This window comes from Glycine soja, chromosome 14 (genome assembly GCF_004193775.1).
Source record: "Glycine soja cultivar W05 chromosome 14, ASM419377v2, whole genome shotgun sequence".
Classification (NCBI taxonomy): domain Eukaryota; kingdom Viridiplantae; phylum Streptophyta; class Magnoliopsida; order Fabales; family Fabaceae; genus Glycine; species Glycine soja.
Genome location: NC_041015.1, coordinates 34,736,915 through 34,751,667, shown reverse-complemented (window position 1 = coordinate 34,751,667; position 14,753 = coordinate 34,736,915). Strand labels below are relative to the sequence as shown.

The following is a 14,753-nucleotide window of genomic DNA, read 5'->3' as shown; positions in this document are numbered from 1 at the left end:
TGACGCCTCGATTTCCCCTCGGGAACATGGTTAGACGACACTTCTGCCAGCTCCTCAATAAATATTATTTACGTCCTCTTTGTTGTCGGCCACCTCTTCGTGCGAGCACACCTTCGGACCTCGATTACTTGGCTTTGGAGAAGACTTCATATTTGTAGTAGATAGATCCGAAAAGGACCCAAGTTATCAATGGGCATGCCTTGGAATAGCTTCCCCCAAACTCATTAGTAATAAAAACACAACATAATTGCAGAAAAAAGACTTGAAAAAATAACTGAAATATTTCACTTATTACCCTTTACCTCGAGAATATTTCACTTATTACTTTCATTTGTCGTTCTGGGTCAAAATCTTAGTTGAAGCACCTATCAAGGAAGAATACCATAAGAAAGACATGGTAAGGAAGAAAGTACCCACCCACCTTTAGACAGGAACAAGCTAAAAAGTCAGTTTTATTAATATTGATCTTAAAAAAAAACAGAAATTGTTTCTTTATTAATATTTTTTATTTACCTTAAAAGATTCGTGATGAAAGTATATTGTCAAATGATAATATATATGATAGAAATATTTTTAAATTAATTTCATCTATATAAAATTATTTTAATCATAATAAAAAATATTAAAATTCAGAGATTTTAAATTTTATTTTTTGAAATTTCAAAAAAATAATTAAAATCACAATTTTTTTATTATCAAATTACAAAAATTTATTTTAATAACTAATTGTAAAATGTTTTTATATCTTCGAAACTCTACATGAACATGTACGCTGTATGCTTTAGATTTTAGGACTCCTACGAAAAGTGAAGAAACATAAACACTTTGTAAGAAATACAAGGAAGTTTGATGAGCCTACACTTTGTAATTTTTCGATTAAGAAAGTTGTTCTTCGGAATGGGTATTAGGGTTCCCAGGTTCCTTCGATGTTGCAAGAAATAGCTTATTTCCATTGTGTTATCATCTTCACCGCAACAAGATGCTTTACAGCTATATTCATTGTAGTTGTGTTATGATTTTTATTATTTCAAATTTTTAAATTTTCCATTTCATGATTGTGAGTGGTGACCACAATTTTGGACAATTGTTTTGTGCTTTTAGTATATCATATGTTACACACCTTTGGCTTTTCAGCACTTTCCTGTGGGATATGCAGTTCCGATGTAGTCAGAATGGTTAGCATCTTCAGGGAAGCAGAAGATATTCACTCAAGGGAATCTTCAAACACATACATTAATAGTTTAGGAAGTTATTTCATTGATTTCAACTTGCTAGTGGATCTTAGTAACACTTCAATTGGGTCATTGGATTCTAGTTATAGTTCAGATGCCTCTATGGTAAGATCATTCCTGGCTCAAAATTGATGTTGATCAAGCAAGACCTTTGACAATTCTCACAAACAAAAGAAATTGCCTAGCTTTTGTTTCTGCAGAATTTCATTGAACCAGTACTTGTTAGATTTCTGACCAATGCATATGATCTGCATGATGTTAAAGCCCTGAGAACTGGAACTCAGCTTCTATTGGAAATTGTGAACAACTGCACGCTTGGTTTCTTTTCCTCTTTCTCAATTTTGTTCTTTTGATATTAGTATCAATTGTTTTGGCTTGCTTACATTTTTCTGGCGTGTTTTTGTCTAAATTAATTGGCTTCTATCCTTTGAAGCAATATTGTAGCTGTAATCTTTCTAATGTCTGATATATGTATGTTTTAGTTACATCTGCAATTAAAACAGAGGAAGTGGATCTGTTCTCCATCCTATGTTAAATGTGCATGTATTGAGTGGCCTTGACGACAAAGAAATTTACCACACCTTTATCAAAGTAATTGATTAACTCTAAATTTCATTCCCTCACTTGAAATTGCTTTTGCTTTGGTTAAAATGAAATTCTCTCTGCTCAGGTCATAAGCCAATGCCATATGTTGGCATATCTGGAGGCCATCAACCACATCTTTGTTTTCCCAGGTAACAGGGAGTTATCCTTGCATTCTGAAAATAATACGAATAACTAGTATGTGATGTGTCTATTGTCTTGTTTGTTTTCAGAGGAGCTGTTTTCAAATCATGGGCGACATGTGTATATTATAAAGATATGGGAAAGAGGTGGTATATTTTTGTGGTATGTTTCTCTTTCAACTCCCTATATATATATATATATATATATATATATATATATATATATATATATATATATATATATATATCTTTATACGTGTATCACTAGACCAGAACTTGAGAGTTGAGAAGCAATAACCATATTCCATTTTCCAGGAATGTGTTCCAGTTATATTATCATATGAAAGAGAATTTCCATTCCAGAATGTCTTTTCTTATAGTCAGATATCAATAAAATGGCCATATACTCAAATAGGTCTTGAAACATTGCAGTACCTGGAATCTATATCACAAATACCCCTCTTACATATAAAAAAAAAAATAGCTCGTGGTTGACAAGTTAGGTGCTTGTGGGTGTATGCTTTGTGGGTGTATGCTTCAGATTCAGAATCTTGTTTGCAATGCGTGGAACACATTCCTCAGCAGATACATTTTGCTTGCACAATGGATCTATCTATATATTGTAAGCAGAAACTTGGTTGAATTTTCCAAATGGGAACTCCCTGTTGATAAGCTGGGAGAAAGTTAATTTTCTGGACAACAACAACAACAACAACAACAACAACAACGCCTTATCCCACTAGGTGGGGTCGGCTACATGGATCAACTTCCGCCATAATGTTCTATCAAGTACCATACTTCTATCCAAACCATTAATTTCGAGATCCTTTTTGATAACCTCTCTTATAGTCTTTTTGGGTCTTCCTCTGCCTCGAATTATTTGTCTTCTCTCCATCTGGTCTACTCTCCTCACTACAGAGTCTACCGGTCTTCTCTCTACATGCCCAAACCACCTAAGTCTATTTTCCACCATCTTCTCTACAATAGGTGCTACTCCAACCCTCTCTCTAATAGTTTCGTTTCTAATTTTATCCTGTCGAGTCTTACCACACATCCACCGCAACATCCTCATCTCCGCTACACCTACTTTATTCTCATGTTGGCTCTTGACCGCCCAACATTCTGTTCCGTACAAAATCGCCGGTCTTACCGCAGTCCGATAAAACTTTCCCTTTAGCTTGATCGGTACCTTTGCATCACATAACACCCCCGATGCTTTTCTCCATTTCATCCATCCTGCTTGAATGCGATGATTCACATCCCCTTCAATTTTCCCATCATCCTGTATTACAGACCCAAGATATTTAAACCGTGTGACTTGAGGGATAATATGGTCTCTTATTTTCACCTCTGAGTTAGAAACCTTCCTTCTTTTGTTGAACTTACATTCCATATACTCCGATTTGCTTCTGCTTAGGCGAAAGCCATGTGTTTCTAGAACTCGTCTCCAAGTTTCCAACCTCTCATTCAACTCCTCCCTCGACTCTCCAAGGAGGACTATGTCATCTGCAAAGAGCATGCATCTCGGCACTATCTCTTGGATTTGTTCCGTGAGGACATCCAGAATTAAGGTAAAAAGGTAGGGGCTAAGGGTTGACCCTTGATGTAAACTAATTGTGATGGGAAAATCGTCTGACTCTCCACCCTGTGTCCTAACACTAGTCGATACCCTATCATACATAATATTTTTCTCATACTGTTATGTTATTCCAATATTATTTCTTTACGAGCTCATATTAGATGCTCTTGATTGTCAATTTGTCATCCTCATCTACTATTATAGTGAAGTCACCAAAACTCTTATTTCTATTAATAGTTGTATAAAATGAATCATATTAGCTTGCCAAGCTATTGGGATTTCTGTACCAAAAAAACCAAAACAACTATTGGGATTTGAACATAATTGAAAGAATTTTCTATGTTAGTTATATGATAGAACTGAACCATAGAGGATTAAGGAGAAAGAAAGAATGCAAGTAACTGATAGAAGAAAAAGGAATGTAACAATCTGTGTTATTCTGAAGAGAGACAAAATGGTACAAGCCAGGTAGTTTAGGGAACCTGGTACCTCACAAACCAATTACAAAATTGCAAAACTAACTCCTTTTTCCTAAGGCTTCCTTCTTACATAAACTTGTCTAGTATTAAAGGAGGCCTATCTCGATCATTATACCATGAAACTACTGCAGTTTCCTCTAGATTTTCATTTAAAATTTGCTAGAAAATCATTGGTTATTATATTGTTTGGTGGGTTTAGCCCTTGTTGGATTGGATGCTCTGGCAGCTCTGCGTTGTGTGGCTGTGCCACTACTGGTTCCCTGTCATGTATGTTCTGTGGCTGTGCCACTACTGGTTCAGTGTCATGTATGCTAGGTCTTGTCCTCTTCCCACTCTTTTGGCGGAGGAAATACTTCTGTGCGTGACTAGCAACTTGGGCTGGAGTTTTGGTCACTACAACATTCTTGGCAATATCTGTCAAGTTTGACTTGCCATATTCTTCGACCCCGCGAAGAAACTGCCTATCATAAAAAAGGCAAAAAAGATACTGAATCTTTGAAAACAATAATTCCAACAAGAAAGAAACAATCAGATGAAGTAAAAAAATTCAATAAAAACCGATTCGCAAATTCTGCCACGATTCCTAATTAATGATTAAAAAGAAATCATTCTTTTTTTGCATTAAATTACAGTAAACAACTTCACCAAAAGCTAGCGTTTCTTGTTCGTTAGTCAAGAAAACAATTTGATTTATCGAAACCAGGAAGAAGAACAAAAATATGTAAGAAAATTGAAATCTTTTCTACAAAGAAGATAAATTCACATGCTACGTTTGTTTTTGTCATTGGTCACTTTTCTTTGACCCAAATATAATTAAATGTTTGAAAAATAGAAAGAAATAATGATTAAAACAAAAAAGAAGTAATGAGTGAAGTAAAAATCCAAGAAGAACCCATTTAAGAAATTTAAAAGAGAAACAAACATATAATAAAGCCTTAAAAAGAAATGTGTTTCTTTCACAGACATACCTGTGTTCCTCCTCAGTCCAACGGGTGTATTTCCTCTTTTCATGAATGGGATTCGCTCCTGCAGCTGCGTTCTCACGATTTTTGGCCATTCTTTTTTGGAGTTGAAAGATTCTATCACAACTCTCGTGCTTGTTGTATCTGTATATATATAACACTACTATTATATTTCACAAAACAATGCCCCGCCTAATCATCTCTTTTTTCAAGCTTAGAAAGTATTAAGTTAATATTTAGTGTATAACATATAATTTTAAAGTAATTTGTCAATTGCAAACTTATTTTAAAATTGGTTTACAAAACTTCACTTTGTATTGTAATTTAGAATTAAGAAATTTGAGAGTCTTATTTTTCATACTCTCTCGACTATCTTTGATTTTCATCCGTATACATTATAATTCTTATCTGTCCGTCCCTCTCAACCTATCTCTATATTATTTCAAAGTTTAAAATTGATTACCTCTCCAAAAAACGTTTAGTTTAAATACGTACAAAATACTATATTGTCAAAGCACAATGAATGCATCTACTCTCATAGGAAGTGAGTGGATATATCATTTATAGAATTTACAATAAGTTAAGAGTATAAAAAATTAACAAGTGGGTCTATGTTTCTTTGAAATATGACTAAAAAGACTCTCATTTATTTCTTATACAAAAGACCAGAATCAGTATAACTTATATATTAGAAAATTATTTATTTATTTTTATTATAAACTGTAATCATATATTAAAAATTTATATAGTAAAATAAATAATATATACTTTGACAATGTAAAATTTGTTTATAACATCATCTAACTATAAATTTTCGTGTGTGATTAATTTAGTATTTTTTATAATAACTTTATTAAAAATCATATTAATTTAATTTATTGAAAAATTAAAAACTATTATACCAATAATGCATATTTATTAAACTCTAATAATAATACAAGAAATCAAATGTTTCTTTTGTTTAAAAAAGATTGATTAGTTAATAGCATGCAACACTAACTAATCAAGTTGTCCAGAGTTTGAATCTTAATCTTGAATATAAAATAAATTATGTTAAGAGAGAAATATTCATTTTGTGTGCACTCACGGTTTTCGATGAGAACAAATTACTATTTTTGGTGGTAAAGACTTCGTACCAATAACATGATAAGAAAAAAAAAAAAATTTTAAGGTGGATTAGATGCCAAAAAATTCCACTACATATATGAAATATAGAAAAATTTAGTTTTAATGATTTTAGTCTTTAGTCTCAACTTTGCTGTGATCTTAAAAAAGAAAAGGAAGAAAAGGTTTAATATTATAGTGAAGATTTGAATTTAAATATATTATAGTGAACCAGTGATTACATTAATTAATACATCCTCTCTATAAATTAAAATTGCTCTAGATCTCAATAATTATTGAAACATATTAAAAAATTTGTGTAAATATGTTTCACACACTCTTTATTAATATTTAACGCTCTAGAAAAAAAATAACTTCTATGCTAAGTAGCAATGGCATACCCAAAGGGGAAAGATAAGGGGGGTTTATATAGTGACTTGTCTGGGCCATTTAAGGTCTGATCCACATTGCTTGCATTTTAGTCAAGTTAGATAAGCTGAACCGGTGAAATAAATGATCTTTTCTCAAGATCTACATTCGACCCGTAAAAGTTCATAGATGAACAAAATAGTTTGCGGGTCTAAATATTAATTTGAAATTTTTTATTTTTTATTTTCATGGTATAATTTTTTTCAAAAGAAAAAGTAAAAATTGTATAGAATTAGAAAAAAAATTGACTTCATTTTTTAAGCTAAAATCTATCATAGTAAAATATACTAACATTTTCAACATAACAAATTAATAATAATAATCTAAATTAAAGATCAAATCCTAACATAAAAATTTAACAATGCTTTCACATTAGGCAGATTACACTGGTGGTTCGAAAGTCCATAAATAAAGCTCACTAGGTTTGCAGGCTTAACTGCCTGAACTTAAAAACTTGATATAGTTATGCAAATGTTAAAAAAAGACCCATTATCCGCAAGATCTTTTGGTTTAATGGGCCAGTCTGCAGATTCTGGATCTGTATACCCGCCTACACCCTAAGAAAATTATAAGTAAAGGAAATATATATAAATAAAGGAAATAAAATAAAAAAATATAAGTTACTTATAATTTTCTCATTTTTATACTTATGAACATTTTAAAACAAGGGTTCTTAAAAAATAAGAACTTTAAAAATACTTGATGAAGGATTAGAACCATGTTTCTTGAGATAAGTAATACACTCCTTTACCACAACAGGAAAGTGCTCATTTGAATATTTGGTGCAAAATATAGTATTAATGTAAGTTTTATGTAAAAAAAAAAGTTCAAATTTCAAATTTTATTTTTTTTTAATTTATTATATTTTTATAATCGTATATATTATCTTTTAAAATATAATATATAAGATTAAATTATATTTCACATAAATTAGAATATGCATATTTATATAAGTTTTATTTTTATTTTATATATTATATTTATCTTTTATATAAATGCTTGAAATTTAGTGGCAACATTTTTTAATCTATTTTAAGATATTCATGTTATTTATTGATATATATATATATATATATATATATATATATATATATATATATATATATATATATATATCAATAAATCATATACATAAATTTTTATAAAAATAGAAAATATTGCCATTTTATTTAATTACGTATTTTTACTATAAAATGTAATTCTTTAAAAAAAATTATGTACCTGATTGAATAAAGTTAAATATAAATAAAAAAAATATTATTATGATAAATAACAAGAATATCTTAATATAGGTGTATTTACCAAAATCCGAAGTTGACACACGTTAGGGCGGACATGACAAAGGTGAGCAAGGGAGGGAACATGCAAAACAAAAGACTACAATACTCAAGTACGTATGTGAGTTAGGAGAATAAGAGAGAATATGTATACATGAGTATGCAATCAGGTGTCCATATGCGTTCGAGGTGTCTTGAGGGTTCAAAGGAACATGATATTTATAAAGTGGAATGAAGTTGTGGGTCCTTGTTTGTAGGTGTTGTTATAGCCCTTACAGATAATTATCGAGTTGTAAATAATAGTCGATAGCTTAGAGATAAAGTTAGAGATAATATATAGCTTAGAGATAAAAGCTAGTAGATATTTTATACCTTATAGATAATGTTTGACTTTTTAGATAATTGAGTACCTGTCAAGAGATAAAAGATGACAATATATTCAAATGTTTCAGAGGTTAGAGATAATCTGTCTATTGGGAAGCTCAACTGTTAAGGGCTAAACGTTTGTGCTCTTGTGTCAGGACTCACATGGAGGATTGACGTGTGACTCGAAGTGCCACATAAGGTGCTACATGTATTTTGTGAATCCTGGGCAATACAATAGGTAAAAAAATATTATCTTTAAATCACATATATAAATATTTTAAAAGATGATAAAATAGTGTCATTTTATGAAATTATAATTTATATAAAAATATATATATTAAAGATAAAATTTATGATATCTTTACTATATCAAATAATTTTTGAATTATGTGATAAAAATACATAAGACTATAAAAATATAATAAATAAAAAAGAATAAAGTTTAAATTTTGAACTATTTTTTGCATAAAAATTATATTAATAATTTATTTTGCACTAAATATTTAAATGGTCATGTAGGTGTAATGGTAAAGGAGTGTGTTATTCAATTCAAGGATCATGGTTCTAGTCATTTTTCAAGCATTTTTAGTTTTTCTTTTTTAGAAAAGCATTGGTCAACTTTCTGGCCCAGTCAACTTTAAAATTTGACGGTCAACCGTTCGTCTGATACAATCCTACCCCCAAGGTATTAGGGATAGTTTTGTAATGTCACATGCAATAAGTGAATATTTGATGTGTGTGTTGGGAAATAAATTTAATTGAATTGGGAGAAGCCCAATCCAATTAAATTTTAGAGGTGAAGGTGAGCATTAGCTTGTTACACCTCATTGCCACATCATATAGTCACACTTTGTGCATGTCCTTCATGCTTTACATGCCTCATGACACCTAAGCACACTTAGTGGAGAATCTTGGACTTGATTTTGGATTAGTGGGCTGAACCATAGCTAAAATTCACTAATCATAATTAGTGAAATTTTGGCTCCAAAATTTGACTCCACAAATTCAATTTCAAATTAAAGTGAAATTTGAATAGAAATTCAAATTTCCCTCCAATTTTGTGTGATACTTAGGCTATAAATAGAGACCATGTGTGTGCATTTTTTGAACTTTGATCATTTGAGAATTACACTTCAAAGTTCAAACCTCATTTGAGGCACAAAATTTCATGCTCCTTCTCTCCCTTTCCCTCCACTCATCTTCTCCTACCTTCAAGCTCTTATCCATGGCTTCCTATGGTGGTGAGCTTCTTCTTGACTCATCTTCTCCTTGAAGTGGCGTCTCCAATCATCTTTCTTTCTTCTCCATTCCGCTGCCATTAAACTTCAAGAAGCAAAGGACTCCATTGATAAAGAAGATCCAAGGCCTACAAGCTCCACATGGAGCTACGTCATCGTCAACGGTTAAAATTATATTAAAATAGTGTGAATTTTGAAATATAGAAAGACTCGGATAGTGAATTAAAAAACAAGAGGACGGATTTGGTGAAGTAGGTAAAACAAGGAGATAAATTTTGTAATTAAGTTAAAAAAATCTTTTAGGTGTCTTTTTTTGAGATTCGAATATAATTGCAAGCACAATGGAGCATAGTTGAAAGAATTGTGCAATATTAGTTAGTCATACTATATTACTTATACTGCAAAAACAAGAAAAAGAACTCAGCAGAGTTCATGAAACTAATGCATCTTTTTTCAAGATTTTCATTTAAAAGTCTCTGGAAAATACTCAGCCATGAATTTCATGGGCAACTTTTTGCTTGGTGGATTTAAACCTTGGAGTTTTTGTAAGTTGTAATAATGGTTGATTTTGGGTTGGAACCCATCTATAATGCTTTATGAGGTGAGGAAATTTCTAAACTATATATATATATATATATATATATATATATATATATATATATATATATATATATATATATATATATATATATATATATATGTAGTAAGAGAATCCTTTTTCTGGATTTGAAGATATAGTGAAAGACCATTTCTCATTGCCAATACTCAGTATGGTGAAGTAGTTCTTGTACATTCAAGAGAATAACCGAAATATTAAGGAATTTATTGTCAATGTGGTGAAGTAATTGTTGCATTATTGGGAGAGGCTGTTGGACAAGTGGCCTCAATAACTTAATAGGGGAGTGAATTAAGTTTCAAAATTTCCCACTAACAAACTTTTAACTCCCTTCTAAATGATAGGCTCAGAATGCAGAAGAAGAAGCAACAATCAATTTAATAATGTTCTTTAAAACATGCAAGACAAAATTGATTCCAAAAACATAAATGAGATAAGAGAAGAGAGAAATGCAAACTCGATTTATACTGGTTTGGTCACTTCTCGTGCCTACGTCCAATCCTCAAGCAACCCACTTGAGATTTTCCACTATCTTTGTAAAAATCCTTTTTACAACTTCTGAACACCCAAGGAATCCTTTTCCCTTGTGTTCAGGAAACTCACAATTCAAGAGACAACTAGTCTCTTGATTACAATTGACTTTCTGAGAAGAACAAAAAGATTACTCTCCTTTAGAGTGGATAATACAATTTGAAGTTCCTATATGAACTCTCAATAGATTTGCAAGTGTTTGCCCAAGAGTTGTTGAGAGAGAATTTTACAATGAAGTTTTCTTGGAATATCTCTCTCTTGCTTTTTGAAATCAGACACACACATATATAGGCCATTTGTGCCTTTTCAAAATGGTTTGAAAAGATGTGTCTTTTCAAAAAACTTTTTCTGAATTTTTTCACTAGTAATCGATTACAGGTTTCTGGTAATCGATTACATAGTTATATTTTGAAGGGTCATGACTTTTGAATTTGAATTTCAAGAGTTCCATTGCTGGTAATCGATTACAAACATCTAGTAATCGATTATAGGTTCAAAATTCAAATTCAAAACCCTTTTTAAAAGCTATTTTTCAAATATTATCTTCTGGTAATCGATTACACTGCCTGGTAATCGATTACCAGAGCCTTGGATGTCTTGGAAACACTTTGTTTTAAGGCAATATTTGATCTTGAGTTAATCTTGAAGCAAGGCCTTGTTTTGTTGAAGCAACCTTGTATTAATCTTGATGCAATGTTTATCCTTTGAAACAACCTTGTTTGATTCTTCTTTGGCATCATCAAAATCATGTATTCATACATTCACAGAGGCCAACTCTAATGGTGGAGAGGTAAGTGCTCAAGGTTGTGTTGATCCATGGGTGTGGCACCAAGTTATCACCAAGGAGAAAATCATGTATTCATACATTCACAGAGACCACTCCACTAATAATGCCACTAAGTAATTTGAATAGCCATTCAAATTCTCTCTAAGAACTGAAAAATAGCAATGCTCTATGGTTAGGAGATGTTGAGGGTCTAATCCATTTGGTCCCTTAGACTCTCTTGAGTAAAGTGTAGGAATATAAGCATAGTATGCTCAGAAGTAGTGTGAAACAAGATATCTCACCTGGAGAGCACAAACCATGAAAATTTGTAGCTTTAATAATTAGAAAGTAGATGTTGCACCATCATTTATCACAAAGACACATCATCTTCTCATTCATCATTTCATCATACTTAAAAAATAAATCCATGTGAGCAACTAACCTCATCATCTGTTATTCCATGTTTCCATCCTCTAATAGCACTCTGAATCCCGCGGGTAATCTCAGGCCCAAAAGGATCAACAAAAGGCCAAAGGGATGGGAAGAATTCATCCACTAGGCAGTTACTCTATAGTGGAGAATTAATTAGTAGTGGAATTAGAATTTATTAGAGGTTGTCCCTTAGTTTTCTAACCATCTAATATTTTTGTCTTTTATCTTTTCTACAATTATCTTAATTGTAAGCCTATAAATAGTCAAGTTGTTAATGAAAGGGGGCAAGTATTAGCAAGCAAAACTTTTTTTTTTTTCTGGAGGTGTTTCCTGGCCTTGAACACAAGAGGGCTCTTAACCATCTACCCCTATCAATTGGTGCTTTCATTGCCTCCTCCCCATGGCCGATAGCACTCACTCATACTCTCTCTCAGCTTAAGGAAGCCGTTACAATCCTGACCCAAAACCAGAGTGCCCTCACAAGCACGCAAAGTTCCATATATTCCAAACTCAATAAGGTCATCTCTCGTCCCACGTCCCTCAAAACTGCCTCCCCTAGCCGTGTTTTTTGCGGTAGCCTCCACACTGTATGAACCTTAACATCCCCCATTTCAATGGGTCTGATGCCATGTCCTGGATATTCAAAATCCCTCAATTCTTCAACTACCATGGAACTCCCGATGACGAGCGCCTCTAGGTCGCTTCCTTCTATCTGGAAAAACTTGACTTAAGTTGGTTCCAATGGATGTTCTACAATGACCATATTTTTTCGTAGTCCAGCTTTTTCAAGCTTTCAAGATGTGTTTCACACCATCCTTCTATGATGGCCCTTGCGGATCTCTCTTTAAACTCTCGTAGTAGGGCTCCGTCAACACTTATCTATCAGAGTTCAAAGCCCTAGCCAACCGAATCATGGGTCTTCCTCCTTCATTACATCTTCATCTTCTCGCCCGATATTCGCCACGAGGTCTTGGTTTTTTAACCGCTATCACTGGTTCAAGCCACTGCCCTAGCCAAACTTCAGGAGGACAAGCTCAACGATTCTCACTGACTCTCTCGTCACCGTCAAGCTATTCCTCTATTGGCATCTCCCATCAGCTCATTACCTCCATCCCAACTTCCACTACTTCTCCCGGCTCCACTGAAAACCTCCTTCAAAAAGCTTACACCGGCAGAAATGGCGTTTTGCTGTGAGAAAAGGTTATGTTATAAATGCGATGAACACTATGGCCCTAACCATAAGTGTCGTGCGAAATTCTTCCTCCTTATTGCCTCTGTGGACGACGATCCTGTCGTTTCCCTTCTCCCAAACCCTGACCATGAGAATTCCCCTCCTGTTCTTCTTCAATTGGATACCCCATCTCCGGCTCAATTAAGCCTCCATGCTCTTTCGGGCCACCTAGCTTTCACGACCCCACGCGTCATAGGTTTGGTGAATGGTCACGATGTGGTTGTCCTCATCGATGGGGGTAGTACCCATAACTTTGTTTAAGATCGGATCACTACAAAAAAAATAGCATTTTTCCGACGGCTAAAATCTGTCGGTAACACTAAAAATCCGTTGTTAATTATAAGTTTCCGACGGACAAAAATCCATCCGAAAAATGGTCGTAGGAAACATAAATCGACAGATTTTTTCTATCCGTCGGAAATTTCTGATGGCAAAGTTTCAGACTGATATTTTGGGTTGAAAATTTCTGATGGATTTGTTGGTCGCAAATTTCTCACAAATCATTTTAGACAGAATGTTTCGTCACAAATTTGTGTCAAAAAATATTTTTTTTTATAAATTATTTATTATTTCTATTTTTTTTATCATTAATACTTTAGCAATTACTTTATGCATTTATATTATTTAGCATGAATATTAGAATTAATACATATAATTGAGAAAATAGTGAAATTGATAAATCCAAAACATAAAGTAAAATAAATCATTAAGTTAAATTGAAAACAAATGTAAAAAAAAAACACAATGTAAAATGTCAATACCGATTATCAATAGTAATTTTGTGTTGCTAAGTCAGTAGTCAAAATAGTCATAAGGAAAGTGCCTTTGTTGGTCATCTGCTTGCTGGTCATCTGCCTGGTCCTACTATTGTTGTTGGTGGTGCTGATGCCGCTGGTGAGGTTGTTGTTGATGAATAATGTTTCACACCTCTGGAGGTGGGAACTGAAGGACTACTGACTGAAAAATGTGCATCTCCTCTTTTGATTGACGCAACTCCTCCCTCAGGCGATTAATCTCTGTAGCATCTGTAGCGCGATTGGAAGATCCTTGCATATGCTGCATGAAGCTGTCATTTCCGCATTTGTAAGTATGAGCAAGGTCTCCAGTACCATAAAGGCATCCCTTATGCTTTGGTCTTGCAGCTGCAACCCAACACCGACTCCTAAGTCTTTGTTCTCCAGCAGGGTCTAAGGGAGTGAGTTGGGATTCACCAACACTTGATGCAGCATTAGACCTAGCTTAAGATAGTCTAGCCTAAAATTCTTCCTGTAATTCATAAACAATTATTATTCCATAAATATAATAAAAATTTTAAAGAATAAAAAAAAATGCAAGATAATGGTCCCACATGTGTCCGTCTAGATCTATCATCGACAAATTGACCAGTATCATTTTGTGAATGAGTTTGCTGAAAAACCTCATCTACATATACAGATCGACCAAGCTCCTCTGACTATTAACAAACATTAAGTGGTAAATCAAACATGTATAAACAACTATGTATTATAATTTTAATGTACATACCAAGCGAATGGCATGATCCTACAAGCTGATAGAACCACCTGTTTGCATACACCCACCCTTTTCAGATGCCTAATTTTTTTGGCATGTGCACACTTGGAACGATACTCAGGTGCATTCCAATGTGATAACAAATCATTCCAAACACGATCTCCAATCCAATATGGCCTTTTATTTTCATTTCGGGCATCCCTAAACATCTCAGAAAGTCTATGAGAAGCTTTCAAGTTAAAAGCCTTTTTTATTTCATTCTCTTCCTTGGGGT

The 14,753-nt window shown here is 33.1% G+C and overlaps 1 protein-coding gene and 1 long non-coding RNA gene across 4 annotated transcripts; one reads left to right on the top strand and one right to left on the bottom strand.

The window, feature by feature from the left end:
- The first annotated feature begins 768 nt into the window (after window positions 1-768).
- LOC114384527 lies at window positions 769-8,391 on the top strand. 3 transcript variants are annotated; one of them, XR_003660713.1, is made up of 4 exons: window positions 769-1,823; window positions 1,903-1,966; window positions 2,048-2,120; window positions 8,309-8,391. It is a non-coding gene; the product is annotated as an uncharacterized LOC114384527 (long non-coding RNA). The 3 variants fall into 3 exon arrangements; XR_003660712.1 differs by lacking the exon at window positions 8,309-8,391 and adding an exon at window positions 2,273-2,326; XR_003660711.1 differs by lacking the exon at window positions 8,309-8,391 and having other exon boundaries at window positions 2,048-2,258.
- Window positions 3,959-5,136, bottom strand: LOC114384526 (transcription factor DIVARICATA-like). The gene is made up of 2 exons (XM_028344221.1): window positions 4,984-5,136; window positions 3,959-4,476 (listed from the first exon to the last, which is right to left on the bottom strand). The coding sequence occupies exons 1-2, from the start codon at window positions 5,070-5,072 to the stop codon at window positions 4,161-4,163; spliced, it is 405 nt and encodes a 134-aa protein (XP_028200022.1). The 5' UTR covers window positions 5,073-5,136; the 3' UTR covers window positions 3,959-4,160.
- Window positions 8,392-14,753: the final 6,362 nt, after the last annotated feature.

Coding starts and splice junctions, on each gene's coding strand:
- LOC114384526 (XM_028344221.1), bottom strand. CDS start 5,072: ATGGCCAAAAATCGTGAGAACGCAGCTGCAGGAGCGAATCCCATTCAT. Junction 4,477..4,983: donor TGGACTGAGGAGGAACACAG/GTATGTCTGTGA, acceptor TTTTTATGATAG/GCAGTTTCTTCGCGGGGTCG.